Below are 25,476 nucleotides of genomic sequence, written 5' to 3' on the forward strand. Positions count from 1 at the left end.
AAGTTGTGCATCGTGGTGGATACACAATGGAGGATAAAAAATGGGCTCGGAATTAGACTCCCTCTTTATTCATCCAAGGGGAGCATTAGTGAGAGAGTTATTTTTTAAAAATTAATACAATTTTGGCAGCTTCCCTTGATTTGCAAATGAAAAGATTTTAAGTAGGTGACTAGTGAAGGGGCTTTCTTTTTTCTTTGTAGATTTCTCTAAAAAACAGAAACATGAAAAGCTTTCTGTGGACATCACAGAATCAGGAAACTAATGGCACCTTACCCATTAATAACAACCAAGGGGTTATGTCCCAAACTCTTATACTTAGTGTCCAGAAAGATAAACATCTGGTTAAATAAAAGCATGAATGTTTTGGGGGGATGTGGTGCTAAATACAAATGTAAGCGTTTCACTCCTTGACTATTTGTTTTGGGAAGGCGCATTTGTCTTTGTGAAATGTTTTCACTGGAGAAGAGAAAGTGAGGCCAGAGGAAATAGGAGAGGGACCAGGGTCCGTACTTCCCCGTGCCTCCTTCTTTGACCCTGACTCTCACTGCCCTTAGAAGCTGCATTAGAGAGTGAGCCTTCAGTTGGAAATCCTAAGAAGATCAAAGGGCTGACACCACTACTTTAGCAGGGCTCTCTTAGGGTTCAGAATTTAATTCTTTTGATAATAATAATAGCTAACATATATTGAGCCCTTACTACACACCGGATGCTCCTGTACACACTTTAGAAGTATTAATCCATTTAATCATTCCGTAACTTTATTTGGCATGAATTACTATATTCTCTATTTTGTAGATGAGGAAACTGAGATACAGAGAGGTTAAATAACTCACCTAAATCATACAGATTAATGGTGAATACAGGGCTTGAATACACAAGTTGCTACTATGGTTCTGATTTTGTAACAATTATTCCAATTATTCTCTGTTGACTCAGATTTATAATTCTTTAATTTTTTTTTTAGTCAACTTGTAGTCAAGGCTCTGATACGCAAGTTGGACTTATTCATGATGTAGACTGATTTCCAAGAGTCCTAGTTGGACATTTAGCCTATTGGATGTGAGAACTGACTGCTCCGTTTATCTCTCAAGACTATTTGAAGAAAATTTTAATTTTTATGATAGGTTACATCTAACATATAGTCAGTGATTTTTTTTATCAAAGTTATACATAAATTTAAGACATTAGTCTAGAAACTTTTAAATATAGCATTCCTCTGGCTTCTCCATCTGTCTGTTCATCAATCCCTTGCTAGAGGCTACCACCTTCAGCAGCTCTATTTTTTTTTTGTAATTATTGTTTTCTTTTATATTAACCTTTATATTTTTCAACACTGTATGTAACGCAATTTTTCTCTGATTTATCTATTTTAGGCATTATATATTGACTTTCTGTCATGGTAGTTTAATATTAGCACTCTTACACTCCACACCTTCTTCACTTCCCCCAATTTTTTCTTTATAGTTCTATCATAATTTTTGTTTAAATCGCTAGTTGACATTATTGTGATTTTTAAAATATTTCCAGTTGAGCCAAGAATTATTATATAATTATAGTTTCTTTTGTATTCAACTTTCTTTCATGGAGTTAATGACTGCCTTAGTTTAATTTACTTATATTTTGATATACCTAGAGCTATTTTTCTCAAATGTGCCAGAAAATCTGTCAAGCTTCCATCAATCTTTTTTTCAAACACTGCAACATTAAATAATACATTGTCTCCACCCCCCCTTTTAACAAAATCTTCTTTCTATTGCTTTCCATCTTCTTACTGCAATTTGAACTGAAGACTGTTGACCTGACAAACATGTGTGAACGTGGTAACTCCTCTCTGCCATGTTCTTAGGTCTCTAGGCCTTATTTACAATGCCTTCTTATCCTTGGTCAAATCCTTCGTTTTGCTAATGTATTCTTCTCAGGAGTTTCCCAACAAGAATGTAGTGGAAGCAGACATCTTGAGTCCTTCTATATCTGGAAATGTCTTTATTCAGTTCCATCTTTTGATTGATATTTTAACAAGTTGCGTAATTCTAGGTTGACAATATTTTCTCCTAAAATTGTGAAAGCATTCTTTTAGCCTCGAGGAGGTTTTGGAAAAGCCCAACACCATTCTGATTCACATTCTTTTGTATGTGATTTTTCTTTTTTTTTCTATTTCTAGTGTTCTATAATTTTATAACCTCTTATTAATTTATTACACTGGACATTTGATAAGCTGTTTCAAATAGAAGACATAAACTTCTGGGATTTTTTTTTTTGCACTTTATTTTAAATTTTATTCCTGTGCATTTAAACATTTATTTTTCTCCTTTTGGGTTTTCCTATAAGGCAGCTGTTGAACTTCCTGGATTATTTTCTTACTATGATTCATCTCTTTGGTTTTCTATTTCCTGACATATTTATTATTCTTAACCTTCAAAAATTATGTTGATTCAATATATTACTGATACTTTTAATTTATAAACTCATCTCTTTATTATTATTGTTCCTGTTTTTATGAGTCCTGTTTATTTTCTTATCTCTTGCTAATAGTGCCAATAGTATTTTTAAAACTTTTCTTCTTTTTTTGTGTTACCTCTGCTATCTTGGGTTTCTTTTTATGTTTGCTTGTTTTGATATTCCTCTTACATTTTGGGGCATTGCCCAAATACTTTAACTTCATTAAAGCAGAAGTCATTTTACTCAGCACTTAGAATGTATTGTACATATTTGGTGCTCAATAAATAAATATATAATAATTTATTATGCATGTAATATAGTTATATAAGTATTACATTTTATATATTATCTATAAGTATAATATATAAGTTTTATCTATGATATCATTATATGTCATATAGTAAGTAATTTCTTTTAACTCACTCCTCATATTTATATTTTAAAAAGAAGCACAAAAATGCCTCCTTTGGAGTTGGCGTGGTGGGCTTGTTGACCGCGAAGCTTCTCTGTAGAGCATACTGAAGCAGGCTTTTCATTGAGGATGTTCAGGTTTCAATATCTGAAAGGCTTTAGAACCATTCAGTTTTCTAGAGTAGACTCCTCAGGTCTTCTGGATGAAGGGATACATTTTTGCCTCTGGCATTTCTGTGAGGAATATTGGGAATGGTAGCTGAGGTTCCCATTGCTTGTGGGCTTTAGTCCCCTAGTTCAGAGTCTCACATACTCTCTTCCTTCTGCAATGCCTGGTGATCCTGTGTCAAGACTCTAGAACCTACCTGGTTGAATGTCTGTCTGTTTCATTCAGGTGTAGGAGCAGACTCCAGGCTGTGAATGAATGGATGCAATGAATGAATGTGCCTGGGAGTCCAGCTTTTCTGAATGATGGCTGTTGTAGGCAGTCTTGACCTTGTCTTTTATGGTACCTGGTGCTTCCAAGTGAGGAGCCTCTAGCTTTCATACACTTTTTATCCACCCCCCACCAAAAAATGTGAGATATATTATCCACTTTTGCTCACATTTTCATTCTCTATGAATACATTTTTATTCTTTTACTCTGATTTTAGTGCACAGGAGAGATTAAGGTACGTGGTTAATCTGCAACTTTCAACTGGAAATCCACTGTGGCATCTTTATCAGTTAAAGTCTTTGGGGACAGTCCCATAATGACCAATCCCTTAATATGTATTTTGCACCATAGTAAGTTTAGTGGATTTAAAGATGAGTAAAACATGGTTCCTACCCATCTGATTTTTTTTCATTTCCAAAAAGTTAGTAGTATGTAATTCTTACTGCTATGTCCTCAAGGTGTGGTAAGTCATGAGGAAAATAATTTGTTCTGGGAACTCTGACAGTCATAGCATAGCAATCAGATTGAGGAGTTTTGGATGATTATGCTTATTCTTTCTCTATTTTCACCAGAACCTCCCCAGAGAATTCTGAATTCAGTTTCTCATAAATAGTTTTTCAAACTATACAAACTTACCTCTTTTTGACTAGTACTTTTTAAAGTATACATCTAAGCACATGGTGCCAGCTTGAAGGTCAATCAGGAAAACAGGATGAGGGATCTGTCTTCTATGAAAATATGCTGCCTTTGAGAAAATTTTTGATAGGAAAAAATGGCAGATTTTCTCTTATAAACCGTATGTTCTTGCATTTCTGATATCTGGAATCAGTAGCTTGCCAGAAACATTCCCAGTCAAAAGCCAGACTAACCCGTGAAGGTGTCCAAAGAAGTCTGTTCTGATTACTGAAGATGTTGAAGCATTCCTGACTTCAAACAGTAGATATTTCCACACTTTAGTGGTATATGACAGCTCTATTCATTCCACAATGTCAAATTCTTTGGTTTTGGCCATTGGGTATTTATGCATTTCTGGCTAGGGAAGCAGAGAAACCTAATTTGATTCTGGAGCCAAAAGTTTTTAGGCCCCGTTCCTTTGGAACTTGGACTGGAGGATTTTGGCACTGTATAAAGACTAGGACAGAGCAGTAGTCACACATAACTAACTGACTCAACAGAGCATATTCAGGGAGAAAGATCATGCCTACACATTGGATAACCATCCTCCAAGGCAGACTGACAACACCCTGAATTCAATCACCCTTAAATAAACACACAAGGAAAGCAAGCCTGTAACATACCTTCCGGCACTGCTCTCCAGCGCTGCCTGACTGGTCTGAGTGCCGTTGACCGGGCTGCAGATGTAGCCATTATTGTTGTTCTTACTTATGTCTGTCTGCTGTCTGCTAACAAGCATTCATATGCTTTGGATCATTAAAGTCACAACCTCCTATGCCAATCTATTCCTCTCCACGGGTTTGCTGTAGATTGGGAAGAGAGATGCTATTTCTGTTTCTTTTCCTTTCTATTAGGACCTCCAGTCGGGGTTATTTCCGAGGTCTGAATATCATAGCTTGCACCCTTGCCCCCATTTGAGCATATAAATTGTGTTCCCATTAAGCTTGTTCTTTTTGCCTGATTTATTTCGTTTGCTGTTGTATGTGCCTTTTCAATGCAAGGCAAGTGATCTGTGCTGGAGCTGCGACAAACAAAAAGTGCTGTAACTTAAGCTATTTCCTGGTGCCATTGCTATCTGAGAGATCTGCTGTACTTACACCCTTGCTAAATCTCTTCTGACAGACTCCAGGTGGTCGGGATTTTCACAATCCAACCCATTTCAGTGTTAGAACTTGTCATTTGGGGGCTCTGTGGATTCTTCCGTTTCATCTTACTGTTGGTAGCAGGTTGAGTGCATTTGTATATCTACCTGTAAAAGGCCACATGTGTCTACAGGTATAATCAAAGGTAGAGAAACGTAAGTTTCTCTTTCAGAGAAGGCACAGAAGACAGATATTGGAGAATGAGAGAAAGAAAAAAATTGTCACTTGTAGTATTATGCAGGCTGCCCATCTAAACCCGTCATTGCCTGGCACCTACACACTAAGGGCAAGGATCCAGCCAACTTGTGAGTGGGCACCATGCCATTTGAGCAGATGGGCATGGAAGTCGGCAGCCAGTAGACCATGTATGTGCATCAACGGTGGGTGTTGAGGGCACGATTCCCAGAGGAGAATGTCCTAACAGCTGTCTGGCCTGAGCCAACATACTTACGACCAAGGAAAAGTGCCATCCTTCAATCCTGCTGAGTTGGATTAACCTTCAGAACTAAATCTGCTTTTTCGGCAGCAGAAGGTGAGTTTGGGGTCTATGAAAACCTCAAAGAATAACTGAAGAAAGAAAACTGGAAAGATACAATTATTAGATATTCGCTAACAATGCCAGGGGCATTCATATGCATGTTTTAAATATTTGACCAAAAGTCCGTTAATTCTTGAAAGAATGTAATAGTTATTAAAAGCTTTGCCTCCCATCATGCTTTTAGAAGTGACCTTTCCACACAGGCAGAGCATTTTCAGTGAGTTAGATAGTACATTTCCATCTTTCTACTAAGAAATAATGATGTATAAGAAAAGATATCAAAAGACGATAGAAATCTGACTTTGGGTAAATAATCTTTGTGAAACGTTACATGTCATGGATCAAACTTTCCAAAGAAGAAAATTTCTTCTTTAGTGATTAAACATACACCTGAAAAAGAAAGAAGTAAACTTGATTTTTCAATGTAAGCCTTTCTAGATGATGAAAGACGTATTTCAAACTGAAAATAAAGACTGATCCTAATTTGTTGAGAATTTCCAAGGAGTTAAATATTACGAAATTAGGTATAGGTTGTTTCTACCCAATGTTGCCAAGTGGCTGTTTGATAATGATTTGTTTCATTTGGCTAAAAATAGGTAGACTATTTAAATAATTTAGACCCTCAATAATTGTTTATTTGTTTTCTGTTTTCCTTTGTTTTGAGGTATTTATGAGATAGTTTTCTTGGTATTTTCTGTTGTCTTGAATCTTTTTCTTTAAAAGACAATATATGACTTGCAGTTGTGGGGAAAATACCAGTTTGGCCCAAGTGTTTTAAATATACACATCCACATTTTCTTAATTACTCTCTCAACTCTTTCCTTCCAGTTGCATCGACAGAGGAGATATCTCTATTATAAAGAGATAAGTTATTTTATCTGCTAATCGTAGTAACTTTAGCTATGGCTCTAATGAATTATCTAATATCTTAGATCTAATATCATTAGTAATATTATGATTGAAATAAAATATTTCTGTGTCTCTTGGCCCTTATTTTCTCATTATATCAGTTTGGAAATTCATGGCTAAATATAGATGAACCTATAAAGAAAAAAAGTAAAAATTTAGATAATACATAAGTGTACTTCACAAGAAGAAAATGTAGTAAATTGTATATTATCCAGGTATATCTGTGTTTCTTGCTTATGGTAGTTTTTATCTTAAGAGCATGTTTGAAGGCTAAAATTGTGATGTGCCCAAGTTCCATATGAATGTTACCTCTCAGTCTGAGAAAATTCTTGGAGAGAAACATACTGAAAACATGCCAAAAGAAATGAGATAGCTAAAAGAAATAGTATTTAGCAATAAACAGGAAGTGTACATTGTATATAATTAATTTTTATTTAAACAGGAAGGTTTGAGGCAGTTTGATTTTCTTCTTGGAGGAACATATGCATTTAGGACTAAACAAAATGAGGGAAAATATAAAGGAGTTAGAATCATTCCAGCAAGTACTTCCTTTTGCTATCTGGGATAAGAAAATATGGTTCATGCTGAATTTCACTCAGCTAGACTTATCCCATGATTGAAAGGCTGGTGAGAGCCTCAGGTGACCCAGACACTGACTAAAGAATATTCAAGAAACTAAAAAAATATACTGATAAAATTTAATTATGTCCTCCAAAAAGTTTTTGAATCTTTCCTTTTTATTTTCTGCAGGGGATAAAAGAGATGAGAGTGTCAGATTTCTGACTGACAATACACAACCAAAAAAGGCTTATGGAAAAATTTTTTAAAAACATGTTTGCTTTTGGATGCCCACTATGGTAACTGAATGATACTGTGGGCAAATGGAGGAGAAGAACATAAATGTTAAACAATATACTGTGGTACATAATTAAGAAGTAAAACAGAAGGTCTGTTTTTTCTATGGTTTATGTCATTACCTCCCATTATGACTATGAAAGTTACATTTAGTTAGTGGTTGAATAATTATGAGGCATGGATAAATTTTACATATGCCTACAAATAGATAAAATTAGAAGATTAAATACATGATAAGGTAATGTTCTTATATCTTAACTTCCTTTTTTCCCCAAAAGCAGTTAATCACATTCACATGATTAAAATATATAGGTATCACTTAGGTAATGTTTATTATTTCTAAATAACTAAATTGTTGTGAGTACAAGAAATATTGGTCACCTCTCCACATTCCCCCTACCCCCAGCCAAAAAAAAAAAAAAAAAAAAATTGCTCCACTGACTTTCCTTAACTTCTGATTGTAGTAGCTTTAAGAAAAAGAATTTGGCAAAACAAATGAAGATTTGAACAGAAGAATTGGGATACACCAAAAAAATTGTTTTTTCAGAAACTGTGAAGATAAAAACTAAACTTAACCACAAATTTATTTCTGTTTTTCATCCAAGTATCCAGGGAGGTTGCTAATGAGAGGTATGCCTCAGAAAATGTACATGTCTGTGAAAATGTTGGAACAAACTAATGCTTTTATTCAAGTGATTTTATTTCAATTCTAAGCCACAAGATATAAACTTTCATCAAAAATGGTAATCTATTTAAAATAAGAGCTATGTGGAATGTTTCATGTTTATGTATAACTTTCATAGTAGACCCTCCTACACAAGGAAACTAATATGCCCAAATTCTGTTACTTTTACAGTTTGTAATATATCAAGTACTAGTCCCACCCATCACTTTCATATTTTTTAAATAGATAAAAATAAAAAAGGAATGGAAGAAAAAATGAAGACACTTTGAAAAAGTGACTTTTTAATTCCTCTTTTTGGAGGAAAAGATATCTGAAAAAAATTATGATGCATTTTCTAATAAGAACAAAACTGAATTTAAAGGAAAATGTGCATTGCACATCTTGAATACTTCGTTTTTCCACTTTGCTTTGCATAATTAAAAAGTACCTGGGGTAAGGCAGAGGAATGAAAGCAGGGAGAGTGGTGGGTGGTGATAAAGAAGGAAAAACTCACAGATTTAATCTAAGAAAGTTGCAGTGATATATTTAATCTAATACTGGGTTCAAAAATCTAAGTCAAAAGATATTTGTATTTCAATTTTTTTTTCAATGATAGCTACAAATCATTTCTATTTACTGGAAAAATTAATCAATAGGAAGATGGCATCACTTAGAAAACAGAAGAGCTCTGCCATATATTTTTCTCCTCAAAGAAAGGGTTGCTATCAACTCAAGTATTTATTATGAAAGCTCAGTTGCTTAAGATGCAGAATACTAGGATAGAAAAAACAGTTTAAGACATAACCACGTCACCTCAGAAGAAACTGTTAAGTAACATTCTTAATAAATAGGCCAGCGAAATGGGGAATTATTATGGCCTCTATCTGCTATAATGCTAGAAGTTAAGAAGTAGCAATTCATAAAATTTTCAAATAGGAATTGTAAAATTATATTGAAACCAGTATTTCATAATTTAAGAGTAAAAGTACTAGCCAAAAAAAATCAGGCTGTGAACACCAAATTATGTGATGGATATACATACATGTTCACTTATATTTGGAGGGAAGTTCTATATAGTATCTCAGATTATTTGGAAACAAAAAGAAAGAAGACACATAAAAAGCCTATTTTCAGGCTTCCTCAGAAGAAACACTTTTTGTAATTCCCAGAGAAAATAATGAATTACAAATCTTGTATCAAGCTATTGCTAATGTTATTACTGTTATTAAAGTTTTCCAAATTCAGTGATTTGCAATTCCTGCAAAAGTGAAAAGGACCTAAGATTAAACAATAGAACTCATCCTTGCCAGCATTCTGAAACTTATCCAGAAGCAATTTACAGAACAAAATGCAGATAGCAGGTATTAGAAGTTCTGATATTCTGGAGAAATAATTAGGACTGTCCAAAATGAAGTATGTACTCTCTTTGTAATACTGACATTAAAGATATTTTATAGTATCAACAAAGAAGTACATTTTAAGCACCTACTATCAGAAATTACATGTTGAGTGTACTAAACATGAAATGTTTACTGGCTAAATGAATGGTTCATAAAAACACCTAATGTCTCAAGTGGGGATGTTTCTCAAGAGGTTGTCCCATGACAATTTGCAAAATTATCAGATACTACTAATAATTTATTGATAAATAATTATATAAACACTGTAAGATTTTTTCATTACTTATTCTGTGGCTTAGGAGAAGCTTTTTTCCCTTTAAATTTACCTCATGAGATTGTGATTGACCTCAAGTTTTCTTTACAATTATTGTTTCAATTAAGTATGGCACAGAAAGACAGCTCTCTTGAAACATCTTAAGTTTTCCTAATATTCATGCAAGACAATGAAGCAACTTTGGATCCAGAATTTCATAAATCATAAGTCTTAGCATAATTTGATTTGGGATGAAAACATATCTCTGTGCCTAACGCTTAACTGAGAAGGACATTAAAGCAAAAGACAGGTGATGAAAGTTTTCTTTCCTTCTATATCTTCATAACTTCGTTGAACATGATAGATTGGCTAGCTTATTGATTTAGGAATGATCAGCAATATTACTTCCCCTAAAGGAATATTAAGATGATTCATAACAGATTTGAAGTTTGATCTCTAGATTCCTGCATAAACATGAACAAATTTACAAGTTTGGCTGTCTTCAAATTTCTACCTTAGAAATATCCACTTACGCACACCGGGTATCTCTGTAGTTCTCCAAGACTTTAGTGACTGTCTTTATATTATATACATTTATACTGCTAAAGGAACAATAAAGTACAATAGCTGAGGGCTTAGATCCTTGTTAAAATATCACCCTTGCCTTTTACTAGCTATGGATTTTCAGTTACTTAAATAGTCTGTGTCTGTATTTCTACCTTTATGAAACATGTATCACCAATCTCTTAAGGTTGGGGTGAGAATTAAATATGTTAGTATATGCAAATATTTAGAACAGTTCCTGGCAAATGATAAGCACTCAATAAATATTAGCAGGTGGTATTACTGTTTCATTTCTCAAGTTGAATTTTTATTTATATCATGGAATCAGTGGTTTCCTTCAAGGGTAAAATAAGTATGTGCTTAGTAACTGGTCATTTCTGGTCCAGTTTCTTCCCATTAAAATTTATTTCCCAAACTTCAGTCATTCACTTACTTTGTGGGGTTTTCTCACATTTCATAGACTTAAATAACTTTATGTTAATGGAAAATGTATTCAGTTCACTTATAAATGGCTCTGATGTGATGATTTTTTTCTGCTAAATCTTAGGATTATGTAAATAATAAATTAAAATTAAAACAGTTGTCAGCTAAAATCATCTCTTGTGCCCTGGCAATATGTACACAACACATTTAGAATCATCTCCTTAGATGAAAGCTTTCCAAAGTTGACAAGAAGAGAATATTTAGAGGATGGTGGGCTGCTTTGCCCATTCAAATCTGGTAGTGGTGGGACAAAAATGGCATGGACTTGGTCATAGAAGAAATGGTAAAACTGACATGGGTGAACACCCAGGTGCCCATTCATTGATATGGAGATATTTACATACTACCTTCTCTAACATTTAAATCTTGAGGTACCTTTACAAGCGAATGACTTTTACACATAGACTGTAAGTCCAGCAAGAAATGGAACAACAAATATTTCCACCCATATAAGCTGAATATAAGACATGTGTACTAAATATTCACTGAAGATTGTAAATCTTAGTATACTGAGTAAGAGTTAACAGTAGTAAATTTTAAATGTAGAGCAGTATAAAATAAATCCCTACTTCCTTAAGAGGCTTAAATACCAAATATATACATACATATTCTCCCCCTGCTAAAGAAGCTGAAATATCAGTGAATAACATGTATGAAGTTTTGGTTTCTAGGAATGCTCCCATCAACTACTATTCTGTTCTCGGTTTTCATATGCAAAAGGCCTTTCCTTTCAATATTAATTGAGCATCAGCCATGATTATCTTATTAGGGTAATGCTAAAAGCTGTAAAATTCTCTAAAATACATGATAGCTTCACAAAATGCAAGTTTATTTCTCACTACATAGAAGTTTGAAGGGAAAATTTCTACCTGAATTCTCTGTACTCCCTGCAAGTTTTCTCTAAGTATAAAATTATTCCGAAATAAAAGTTTACTAAATAAAGCAAAGTAAGTTTTCCCGGCCTGTGCTTGGCTTTTCTTGACGTGGTGATGCAGAGCCCCAGATTCTCCCATCTTGCACCTTCATCCTCCCATGAGGCCTTGTTTAATGTTTACTACCAGCCAGTATACTAGGAAAGAGGACGTGGAGGGGAAGCCCTCCCTGGTTAATAGTCTTGGAAGGCAAATGGGTCTCATTGTTTCTGTTCACTTTCTATTGGTCTGAACTAGTCACATGGCCACTCTTAATTGCAAGGCAGGCTGAGAAACGCAGTCTGAATATCTGCCCAGGAAAGAGAGGTGAGTGACCATCAGGCTCTGCATTCCTCCTATATAACAGTTCACCCCTGTTTTCCAAACTTAGAAATACATCTGTATACCTCCTCAAAGGTGACAGCCAAAAGCCCCATCCAGTTACTGCCTCAAGCTCCAATTCTAGAATCTCTGGTATTAAACAGTTTTCTCCTTCAGGCCCAATTTTTCTCCAGGGGGTTAAGAATTTAGAACTTGAAAAATAAGCTCTCCACCCTGCTTTCCCCATCACATTCAAAAGACAATGGTGGCGTAAGAACTTGATACCTGGAAAAACAAACAAAACCCCTCTCATTTGTAAAGAAAAGAATGATAAATGGCCAACAATCACTGGACCAAAGTGATAATTAAATCCTGCTGGGCAGGTCCTGGGAGACCCTTCCCTGGCAGTAGAGACAGTGCCTGGCTCTTCTTTCTGGAAGAATTCCCCATGTCCATTGTTCTCCAGGGCTTCTGGCTCTGCTCTCTGGAGGCTCTTCCTTCTTCATTATCATTCATGGGCCTCATCCGAAGTGGGCATTGAAGAGAATGGCCTCCTTGAAGTTTGTACTACCTTCATAATCCAGTTTTTGTGGAGGAAATGTGGGATTCAGGGGTTCGATAGAATCACAGGGTTTTTAGGCCTGACTTCTGGTTTCTTTGGTAATACAGTTCCCTCAAAATCTTAGTAGGCATTGATTTAATCCCTTCAGTCAGTTGCATATGCCAGTAACCAGAGCCAAAGACATCCAAAATTCTATTCTAGACATACTACTCAGGTCTGCTTTATTTACAGAGTCCTCTAACTCTTGTCTCTCCCGATCTCACTCCATCTCTGTCTCTCTGTGTCTGTCTCATTCTTTCTCTTCCTACTGCTTTGTTCGTCCCTGCCCCACTCTCTCCTTCATTCAAAGTACTGGAAAATTCCTGCTTAGTGAAATAATACTACTAATGAGAGCTTCTATTTAAATTATCAAAATACAATTTTTAATTATAAATTCCTTTCCTTTCTTTTCTTTTTTGTTTTATTGTAGAATCTGTCTATGATGCCTGTTCAGAAGAAAGAACAATAAGGTGTTTAAAAAAATTTCTTCCAGAAGCACTTATTGTATGACTATTATGTATTTAAATGTATTATAATAGTAGAAGACCTGAAAATTAATAGAACATTACCTCTGAAAAAGCTGAGCTCACATCACAGCATAAACACAAAGTATTTCAATATTAAATATTTTGTTCCAGTGATTGTTACAGCAATGCAGATCACCTTGAAACATAGAGGTGTAAAACAATGCTTTTTTATGCTATGGAATCTGGTCAAAAATTCAGACAAGGTACAACAGACAGCTTGTCTCATCTACACAGTATTTAAAGTCTCAATTGGAAGTCTAGGGGTGGTTCAATGATTGGAAGAAGGAATTATCAGGACATCTTTATATTCACATGATTGATGGTTGATACTTACTGTCTGCTGGAACCTCAGCTAGTCCGTCAGCCAGAAAAGTTACAAGGCCTCTTTTTGTGGTCTCTCTGTATGGGATGATTTGGGCTTCCTCCCATCATGATGACTATATTCTAAATGTGAGGATTCCAAGAAAATTAGAGGGGCTGCATGTTATTTTTATGCTTTAATATTTAGGTCATATAGTGCCACTTCTGCCATATGTTTTGGTTGAAGTAGGTATAAAGGTCTGCCCAAGTTCAAAATGAAAGAACATAGACCCCATCATTTGATAGGAGGGGTGTCAAGGTCACACAGTAAGAAGACCACATGGAATATGAAATATTGTTGCAGACAGTCAGCTTTGAGTACACATTTTATTCAAATTAATTAATGTCTAAAACATTTACTTCCCATTTAAATCCACTTTATTCACTTTTTTGAATAAATCTTAATACAGTTATTTTCATGTACACTACTAAATTATTCTCTTTTAAATCATGTAAAGCTTATATATATATATACATTATTATATATATAATGGTATCAAATGTCAATATTTTTTCAGATATCTCGGCACAGAAGAAATCATTCACAGCATGTCTTGAAAGATGTCATTCCTCCATTGGAGCAATTGGTAAGTGATTGTTTCACTTCAACACTGTATTATTTACCTACAGCTACAAAATAAATTACCCCAGAGCTCAACAACTTAGAACAACAACACACATTATTATTTCATGTTTCTGTGAATCAGAAATCTGGGCATAACCTAGCAGGGTCCTGTAGTTCAGAGACTTTCTAAAATTTGCAATCAAGGGTGAAGCCAAAATTGGGGTCACAACTGAAAGCTTGACTGGGGAAGGATCTGTTTCAAGCTCATGTACACAGTTGTTGGCAGTATTTAGTTCCTCCAGGGCTGCTCTCAGTTCCTTGCTACTTGGGTTTCTCCAGCATGGCAGCTTGCTTCTTTGCAGCACGTAAACTGAGAAAGCAAGAGCGTCTGCTAGCAAGTTGAAAGGCAAAATCTCTTGCAACCTAATCATGGAAGTGATAGCCCATCAAATTTGACACATTCTCTTGGTCGAAAGCAAGTCACTAAGTCCAGTCTACATTCGAGAAGGGTTACACCAGGGTGTGAATAACAGGAAGCAGGATTTTTTTTCCCTTTCATGCTGTTTATTGCGGTATACTAATGACTATAAGAGGGCCTGAAATATTCTGAAAAACATGAAGGAATGTAGTATTACAGAAGTCTTAAAAATACATAAACCTAACCTCTGTGAGAGATTTTGATACTTCTTTTTGTTAATGGCCTCCTTTTTGATAAATGTATTTTATGTTTTCTCCTTGCTTGTTCTTCTTGCTGTGCTTTGCGTTAGTCAACACGCTTCCAGTCCCCGGATTATTTCTCTTCTTGGTTCAGTTCTATTTTCTCTTGTTTTGTATGTTCTAGATTCCTTATCTTTACCTGAGCTATTACTCTGTCATTCTCCTTTACTTTAGAATAAAAATTCCTTTAAAAGATTGTCTACCTTTAATGTCCCTGATTTCTCCCCTCCTTTACATCTTGAACTAACCTCATTTAGGCCTTTATCCCAACCACTCATCTCTTAACAAGATCATCAATTACTTCCCTATTACTAAATCCATTGGTAAAAGTCTCAGTTCTCTTAGATCTATCTAAGAATTTAATCCAATTGATAACTCTTCTTTTTGAAACATTTTTTTCTCACATGACTGCTAGGAAACCACTGTCTCACGGATCTCCAACTAATTAAGTGACTACTCATTTTCCATCTTCTTTGCTGGTTCCCATTCATCTTGGAGCTCAATTCTTTACTTCTTTTTCTGTACATTTATTCCATAGGGCATCTCATTCAGTGTTATGGTTTTATGTGGTGTGCTACACTAACCACTTTTAAATTTCAATCTCCAGCATGGACCACTGCCCTAAACCCCGGTAGTGTATATTGTGGTATTTTTGTTTATATGTCTAAGATATTTCTCAAACTTAACATTTCCTAAATTGATCCTGATTTTCTCCCAAACCCGCTTCTCCCAGCCTTCTCTATTTCAAAAGAAGCTAACTCCATTCTTTCAGATGTTTCAGTCAAGACTCTTAGCCATCTTTAGCTCCTTTCTTTCTTTCATAAGGTAAACAAAATCAAAGAACCCTGTTTGCTCTGTCTTTAAAATACATCCAGAATCAGTTCACTTTTTACCACCTTTATGCTATCATCTCTCCCAGTTTACTACAATTTCTTCCTAACTCACGTGCCTATTTTCACTCTTGCTTTCTGTTTCCAGAATGAGCTTGTTAAAATGTAAGTTAGGTTCTATCACTCTTTGGATCAAATTCCTCTGTCATTTCCAGTCTCTCCCGGGGTAAAAACGGAAAAGCATCTGGTGCCTCACCTGATTCTGCAGGTCCCAGCCACCTCTGTGCTTCACCTTTTCCTTTCTTCTCCTGGCTTATTCTACTCCAGCCAAAATGACCTCCTTACTTCTCCCACAGGGCCATTTCACCTGCTCTTTCTTCTGCCTGGTACAAACTAGTTCATTTGGTGCCCAGAAATTTGTAAGGCTCATTCGTTCCTTTTCTTTGCGTCTCTGTGCAAATAACACCTTTTAAGGTAGGTCTTCTCTAATCTCCCCTAAACACAAATGAACACATTAAAAAACCCTACCATTTTTGTCCACTCTCCTTTTCTCCTGCCCTAATTTAATTTTCTTCTTAGAACTTACCACCATGTAGTATACTACACAATTTCTTTTTGTTTGTCATCTCATTAGGATGTTCTGTGAGAGCAGGGATATTATCTTCTATGTTTATAACTCTATTCCCATGATTATAACAATTGCTAGAATATTATAAAATCTCAGGAAATGTGTGTCAAATGAGTGTACAAATGAAGTAGTTAATGGCTTTTTTCTCTTCCAACCTCATAATACACAGACCTATACCTGTGAACTTTCTCTTCATTATCTCATCGTATATCTTGAAGTGCTACTTAGTCATTTGTTCTAGTATGTCTCAGTGTCATCCTAAAAATGAAATCTCTCAAATTGGACCCGTCATCACCTTCCTCCCAAATTGATTCCTGTTTCCATTGAGCTCATTTCTATTAGTAGCAAACATGTATCTAGGCTTAGAACACATTGTCTTTGGATCCTTTATTGTCTCTATGACCCATCACATAAGTCGACATTTTCTGAGATAGTTTCTCGACAATGGATGTGGTGCCCTCGTTTTTCCTCTGTGCGTACAGGTGCATGTCCTTTCCCAGGCTTCCCAGTGCTTCTGGTTTTACCCTACTATATTCCACCATGCCTCACCCACTGCATCTCCCACTGATACTGTGCAGTAATGCCTCCCCGCCTTCTTTAAACAGTATCTTCATTACTTCATTCTCCTTGTCAGAACGTCCAACAGCTTTCTATTTTCTATAGCATCCAGTCTATAGAATTCTCTCATGGTCCCTGATTTACTTTATTATCTACTTCCAAATGTATACCCTGAAGCTAGCAATAGTAACATGATTAAGACATGGCTCTCACCCTGAAGGAACTTGGATTTTCTGTAACGATTATAGTTCCTTCATCCCAGCACTCTTTTGTGTTGTTCACTCTTATTTCATGGGTAATAGGCTTGTTCCATGGCTAGACTATAAATGCTTTGAAGTTAGGGGTCGTGACTTGTATTTTCTTTATTATATCATATGTCCCTTTACATTGCTTCTGGCACTAGTGCTTGGTCAGCAAAGACATATTTGTCAATTGATTTAATAATAATAATATTAATGATTTATTAACATAATATTGTTAATTGCAGATATGACTGCTATTCATAGTGAAAGCCAATTTAAAAAATTTACTTAGGTAAGAATATATCTTTTTTTTCAAAATTAAGTACTTATGTTTCAACTTAGAGAGCATTTTCCCTGGAAAATATTTCTCTGATTCCTCAACTTTGAATCAGGTAGCCTTTCTTTATTCTGTCTTCTTATAGCAGCTTGGCCTTGCCTCTACCTCTAAATTTCCTCTGTCTCTAATTACACTAAAACTGCCTATTTCCTTTTACAGTTCTCTTACTGAAGTATAAGGTATTTGAGTATCATTCACTGTTTTATTATTAAGACTTTATATAAGTCCTGGCACAGTGTAGCTGTGCAGTGAATAGGAAAGTAATTGTGTTTCTTTTCTATAAATTTGACTTACAGAACAAATAAAGTATATATAAATAATTATAAAGAGCTTTATTTTAAATATAGCACAACAAATGTTTCTCTGAAGTGTTTGATGAAACATGGCAAAAGTTAGACTGAAAATGAAGCTATATGCCTGTGTATGAAATATAAATATATATGCAATTATATATAATTTTATATGTGCAAATATATGTGCAATTATATTTGAAAAATGCTGTAAGGGGGTCTGAAAATTTTTACGTAAAATATATATTAATTATGAATTTTAAAAATTAAAATTATGGTTATTGGTTAAATTTAATCAGTGACTAATGGTATGTGCTGTGCGTGCAGATCAAGCATAGGGCTAGTATTAAAAAAATTAGAATATTCAGAAATGGTTATATCAATTTACTGTCCTAACACTAAGGTTATTTGTTGGTTTGCTGGCATGTAATTGTCTGTCTTGATTATGCAGCCTCAATTCTTAATAAATGAAACTCATTTTAAATATCTTAAATTATAGATAGTTTAACTAAAAAAAATACATTTATGGGCTCAGTATAATATAAAGTCAGATAACCTTGGAAAAGTAGCACTGGGAAGTACTGCTAGATAGAAGGCAAAAACAGTAATTTCTTGAGCTCTTTAGTTTGCAGTCACTAAATCTCTTCTCTGCATCTCTTTCTCTTACTCTGTCTCTTTCTCTCTGTCTCTCTGTCTCTGTCTGTCTGTCTCTCTCTCTCTCTCTCTCTCTCTCACACACACACACACACACACACACACGCACATTCTTTTATAGCTCTTTTGGAACTACCAATCAATTTACTTCCTATTCCTGAGTTGACTTTCCCTGGAGCCTCTCTTTGAGTACTTGTTTATCTTGCTCTGTCTTGTAAACAGAGGTTATTTTCAACTATTATCCACCGATCAGTCTCTACTTGATTAAATTGCTTATTTCGTGTTGTTTTAAGGAAAGAAATGTTTATCTTTCCCCCACAAGTCTCATTTATGAATTACTCCATTATGATAGACAATGACAAAATAACCACCAGCTCCCTCAAGCAACAAATTCTAACTTTTTAGTACCATACTGTTTACACTGAGACTTGAATTATTTTCTAGAACCAATAGTTGTCTTTATATTTGACTAATATAACTTTATATTATTTTTATCTATATTTACTTATTTCTTTCCAAAAATCTGGCATGTTCCTTCCTTCCATCTCCACAATTCTTCCTCCTTCCCTCATGCCTGCCTCAGTGTTGCTTTGGAGTCATTCATAGGGTCTCGCAGTAGTTTCCCTTGGCAGTACCTACCAGGATGAATTACCATATATAAAGTAGTACCAAAACACTTTAGAAAATAGTAAGATCCTTTAAGATGATGTCATTACTCATTATTTTTAGCATATGGATCTTTGAGTATCTGTATCCCACATTTTGTGCTATATAAATCCCATTTCCTTTACCTGTCATATTTAGAACTTCCCTGAACATTATCCAGCAATCATGAGAGGCTTTGGCTTTAAGCCTAACTGGTGAAAGTATCCCATTAGATCGACCCCCTTTGGAGGAAAATGATTCACTTTACAGAAGTGGAGTCTGCCATGGTGGTTGCTCTGATGGATGCTGTCACCTTGTGGTAACCAGCTTTACCTCTCAATGTTCCCTTTAAACAAAAACATAATGCATTACTTTTGAATACTGGCAAAAATATATTCCTATTTGTAGTCAGAAATCTTATGGTGGAAACTACCCTGTTCACTGACAGCTGACATCATTTATGCAACTTGGTATGAAAATCTATATGCTATCAATGCAAGAGACTAACTTGTTTTCTGAGTAGCTGTATTGTTGCTTAACCAGTCCTATAAAGCAGCAAAGATTTTAAACATAAAACGTCAAATATACTAATACATGTTTGTTTCCATGTCTTGTATGTTTCACATTACAACTCTTCATGAGACCTAATTATTTTCAGGGCATTTTCCCTTTTGCCCCTAAAGAAGTTTTAAAGAAAAATAACCCTGTTTACAGCATGTTAAATCTTTATCATCTTTATTTATATCAAAAGAGTATAAGACATGTCTACGAATAACCCTGCAGGAGTCAAAAGCCTATGGCAGGTTTTAGAGAATCATCTGCTACCTCCTGAGCTGGAAGGATTTGGAGGCCAGAGCTCAGGAAGTTGCCATGGCTTCGGGGCAAAGCAGGCTTTTGCAGATAAACCTTAAGTCACAGATTCTACCTTTTGGAGCCAGATATCATTTTGTGGATTAATTAATACTTGTGAGGGCTTTAAGGCTGAAAGACATTGTGAACATACAGTGTTTTCTTATTTTAAAACAAAGCACAGCCTCTTTCAGGGAATAATTCCATTGATCAGGCTGTGCTTTCTTTAAATAGCAAAAAATTTCCAAAAGCTCTTCAGTCTTTCAAAATTCTGCTTTGTTAAGATAAAGTTAGGTTTTCCGAAAAACATCCTCCCAGATCTTCAAGCTGGTACTCTGTTGATAAAGTTACATAATTTAATAACGCCAGTACAGACCATCTCCAAGTTTCCATTGTTTTATGTGCCCTTCCTTTACTCAAACAGGAGTGTGTTTTTTATTTCAGTATTTGTTGAGGCCATCCCCGTACTGGGCGCTGTGCTAGGTTTGGGGTATGCAACGATATACTAAATAATCATGTTCTTTTCTGGAGGGGCTGTCAGTCTACAGGTGAAGAGCAGCATAAGTAAGGGAAGGCATTGTTCTATGACTGCAAATTACACAACATGCTATGAGAGCAGACAGTTTCTATGTGAGAGGGAGAGCCTACCTTGGATTAAGTAATCATAAAAGCTCTCTTTGAAAGGGCTATTTAAATTGAGACTTGCAGGGTGATAGATTTTGTCAAGCAAGTAACTGGAAGAAGAATGATGCAAATAGAAGGATCAGCAAGTGCAAAGGTCTGGAGGTCAGAACAAAGTTGTTACATTTGAAAAACTGCAAGAATGTCATACTGGCTAGAACAGGGAAATAAGTCAAGAAGTGTGGGCATAGGGAGGTAGTACTCTGATCATGACAGGTCTTGAGGTGATGGTAAGGAGTTTAGAAGCCATTAAAACACAGAAATAGGTTACAATAACTTCTCCCACCCAGGCCCACATTTGAAATTCATTTGACTCTAGAGTAGAGAAAAAGAACACACACACACACACACACACACACACACACACACACACAATAACAACAAAAAAGGACATTAACTTTGAGCAATCCTTTCTTCCTTACTGCCTTGACCAAAATTAGGTTATAACAAAGCAATTGAATTATGGTAATAGATCGCCGAGGCAGTAACCAGAAAGGCCATTCTCACTGAACTCCAATGGTAGGCAAAGAAAGAGCAACATATTTAAATCAAGACACAAAGAAATAGAAGTCAGGGAAGAAGAGAGAAACAGAGGAGGAGAAAGGAGAGGTGATACGCAGAGAAAGTCTCCAGAATATTGAAGTTCTTGAGACAAAAAGAGGTGCCCTCAGCAGCCCATTTCCCAAATAGAACCTGGATTTTTTGGTGGTGATGAAATGAAACACACTGGTTACAAGATGAAAGGCTCAGGGAAAAGGCTATGGGGGTTCTTAAACATCAAATAGTAGCTTTTTCCAGATGACATTTTGATGAGTTAAGGGTAAATAAATCAGAGACATGTGGGTCAAATTTCCCTGGAAATACACAGGGATTTAAAATGATGGGGAAAAGCACTTGGCAAAACATAGCATGCACTTTGCCAAACCCAACATTTGAAAAACGGTTCAAGACATTCAGCAGAAGCCTAAAGCTCAACATATTATCTTATCCTGAGAGAAAGAGAAGGGGAAAACCCATGAGCAGCATACGCACTGCAGGGTATAAATAAGTTGCAATGAGCAAACCGTGCCTAACTCCAAGGCCTGAAATCAAGACCAGCTTCTCCAGAACTTCTCTGAGAATGCTTAGTTATTCCTTTCCAGGCACCACTCATGTATGACAAAGCATCGTTTTTCTTTGCTTTTCTTCTGTTCTCCTTTTCATGTAATTATTGTATCCAACTTGAGAATTTTGGTTTACCACTTTCTAAAAGTATGCACACAGTAAATTATGCATCTACATTAGGCCAAAATATCATACTTCACGTCTCTAAAAGCATCATATTTCATTCTCCAGCTATACATAAGGTAGTTCTAAAATTAAACATTTACATTTTTTAAATTAATACTTTATATGATGTACAGATAAGTTGGATTTTGAAAGTGATTTTTTCCCTTGCTTTTGTTTCTGTTCCACTGCAAGTCCAAACACATGGTCAGCAGATCTGATATAGCAAGAAAGCTAGAGCCAATACAGAAATAATTGGAGACTGAGAAGAAAAATGTAAGCAATGAATCCCAAAGAGGAAAGTGGGGCAAGACAAGGAAAGCCAGTGGAGTGACGTAGGATGACTAAGTTCTAGATATCGACTATATCATGTGGTGATTATAGTTAATCAGACTGTGTTGTGCACTGGAAATTTGCTATGAGGGTAGATCTCACATGCTCTCACCACAAAAAAAGATTTGAAAAGGTGACCATATAAGAAAATGGATACGTTAAGTAGTTTGACTATAGTAGTCATTTCATTATGTTTGCATAAATCAAAATATATTCTACACCTTAAATGTATACAATTTTTGTTTTAAAAATAGAAACATAAAAATAATTTTAAAAAAGAAAGCCAATGGAAAGAAGACAGAAATTTCTGTTTTTATGGGTAGTAGAGAAATCAAGAAGAGATTTAAGAAGGAAGAGAAGCATCATTTGATATAACCAGATATGTGTTCATTTTGTGCTTTATAATAGAAATTACCAGAACAAACAAGATTACCAGCAAAGTACTGTGATCTATTAAAAATTCAGAAAAAAATATAACCTCATTATTAAATAGGAAAATAATTAAATGCCTGATCTGTTTGAAAATTGTTGTAGCTCACATTTGTAGTTACAGCAAGTTGATAAAAAGTTCTCCTAGGAGTACAGTCAGTCACACAGAAATTTTCACAGGGTAATGCAACTTTGGAGGGCTGTCTCCAATTCAGGGCTGGGGCCTGTCTCAGATTTGAGGATCTTGAAAAATTATATTTATCAATATTATCAGTGTTTATGGAGGTGATGATCCCTAGGATTATTTCATAGTAACCAAATTTGTAAGAGTCTGCTGTGTAAACTGTAATTCTGATGTATAAATTTATAGCGGTGGATATACTGATGCTGACTGTCATCCACATTCCATGTGAGAGTACCTAGAAAGTGAATTAGGAGTCAGAATGTTGCCAATGAACACAATCAGAACAAAGCGGGAAAGAGCAACAACTTACATACATCAGTAGAGCAAAAAAGCTCTGTGGTTCTGGTATTAAAAGCCAATCCCTTCTTGTGAAAATCAAGGAAAGTCTTAGATTCAGTTTATTTCTATTTATAAACATGTATTTTGATAGAGTTCTTTTGGTGGACTGGTGTAGATGAAAATCTGTTGTTTTCAATTCTACTTTTATCTGAGAACGATGTGAAGCCTTCACATAAAAAATTACAGTGTCTGAACTTATGGTTACAGGCTGGTCTCTCTACCACGATTGTTACCATTAATCATAGGTTGTCTTCGGCTCTCTTGCCTTGCCTATCACTTCCAACTTAGGTTGATAAACAGGTGCTATCTGGATATCCCACTGCCATTTATTCTTTTCATCTGTATCTCAACACAGTTGTGTCTGCTTAGTACTTCCTCAATGCTAGCAGACTGGCTGGCATCCAGTCTGGACAAATTGCTGATCTTTCCTGCCACTTAGCATTAAATAAGGCTTCTAAGGAGCATTGGATAAATAGCTCAAGAAGCCAGATACAGCATCTAAATATTCGTTGACATTTCTTAAGTATACGTAGTTTAAGGAGTGCTACTACCTTAAAGAACTTCAAATGGGCCTGGAACCTGGCATATAGTATCCTAAACTTAGGCCTGAGCTATACATAATTTTGTAAATTATTAGAGGCAAGGCCATTTGAGTCCTAGATGACCAACATACTCCACTGTGATTTATTGATTGTTGTCCCTGCAAACCATAGGATTAACATAAAATGGGAATAAATAATTAGAGTAAATACTGTGGTACCATATATAAAGCCACATACAAAATACATAGTCATCTTCTGCTTGCCCTAATATTTCTTTCATCTCCTATGAGCTTCCTGGAATCACTGATTCCTAGTGTCTGGAACATGATGAGGTATTTCAAAGTATGATGACAATGAATAATTAAGTAATTAAATGTACCTCATGGAAGCTTTGCTTCCCCATCATGGGACTTAAAGTAACGCAGTGCTTTCAGTGTAGGAAGCCTGATTGGAGTTGTCTATTCCGGGGTAAAAGCTAACTCAGTCTCTGGGATGGCTGGAGAGGAGTGTGGTATTCAGTCCACAAAAAGAGGACCAGAAGTGTCTTGAATGTGAGCTCACAAGGATATAAGTCTCAGTAAGATTAAGATTGTCCTATTAATCTTTGCAGTCCATTGTGAGCAAAGCATCTGGTATTTATGGGAAGGGAATGTTACTATTTAAAAATGTGTTGAAAGAGTGAATGACTGTACAATAAGTATGAAAGAAACAGTGGAGAGAAATGAACGGCTGATCCCAGAAGTGGGAATAGTGCATGATGGTTGCATCTGTGTACAGTTACATGTGAAAATTTGTATGCAGACACATAGATATGTAAAAATCTGCACCACATAAATAAATATGATTGGTAAAAGTACACAGTGAGAGGATTATTAGCTTCTTCAAATGATCAGGAAGGCAACTTGGACTTAGAATGATAATATAAAAGAAGATACCAAACCTGCTACTTACCTCTTCCTTTTTCCTTTTACTGGGACCTCTGTGGGGTCATGCCTGGCAACTGTATTGCATTGACCCAAAGCCGTGAAAACTGGTTCAGCCTGTTTGATGGCAATGCTATCACATTTATAGAATCCTAATACGAGGAATTCAGCTCCTGGCCTCAAACTCAGGTATCCTGAAAAGGTTCAGTAGTGTCTGGAGGAACATAATGTATGCATCCTAGGAGAGAGAATTTTAAAGAATATAACTCAAACCAGCTTATGTTGATTTCTCCCTACAAGAGTATTAGCTTTTCCCTTTCCCATTTCCCTTCATTTTTTTAGAGAAATGGTCATCAGTAATACATCTCTGGGTACTAAATATCCAATGTCCACCCAGTGGTCTTTTAGCGAATATAGTTTGGGGGAAAAAAGCAATATTCTTAGCTGAGAATGCATGTATCAATTTTTATGATGAGTTGAGAGATTTTTGTAGCTTTTTGGTAGATATATTCAGGCTTTTGGTAATTATTTTCATCAGAAAAAAAGCTTATGTAAGACAGTAAATTTTGTCTCTATTTATACAATGAACTTTCTTAGTATACATTCTTAAAGAAAAGGACCTCCTCTATGATGCTAACTGCTCCTGAAACCATCTTTCTTCCAAACATTTGTAGAAACCAGTGATGCCCAGAGTTAAATAGTAAATGTATTATATGGATTATAGGGTTAGATAAATAAGATTTCCTGGCACTGAAAAGAAGGGACAGTATACATAGAATAAAAGGTAGAAAAAACAAATGAACAGATGAATCCAAGTACAAAAGGGGCACCACTGAACATTATGGTTCTAAAAATTATCTAAGAGAGCTTCCTTAGATTCTTCGAGGCTTGTGGAGAACATGCTGAAATAAAAGAAATTCTCTGAAAATGTAGCTAGGTGAAAGATACTATGCTATGATTATCATAAATCATCAT

The 25,476-nt window shown here is 35.5% G+C and overlaps 1 protein-coding gene across 5 annotated transcripts in view; it reads left to right on the forward strand.

Moving 5' to 3' along the window:
* ARHGAP15 (Rho GTPase activating protein 15) overlaps positions 1-25,476 on the forward strand; it is a 575,316-nt gene that overhangs the window by 55,707 nt on the left and 494,133 nt on the right. For all 5 annotated transcript variants that reach the window (XM_064484735.1, XM_010974707.3, XM_064484738.1 and 2 more), the window contains one exon: positions 14,008-14,076. In XM_064484735.1, coding sequence (XP_064340805.1) covers positions 14,008-14,076 — 69 coding nt within the window. The remainder of the gene's footprint in view (positions 1-14,007; positions 14,077-25,476) is intronic.

Source organism: Camelus dromedarius, chromosome 4 (assembly GCF_036321535.1).
Source record: "Camelus dromedarius isolate mCamDro1 chromosome 4, mCamDro1.pat, whole genome shotgun sequence".
Lineage (NCBI taxonomy): Eukaryota > Metazoa > Chordata > Mammalia > Artiodactyla > Camelidae > Camelus > Camelus dromedarius.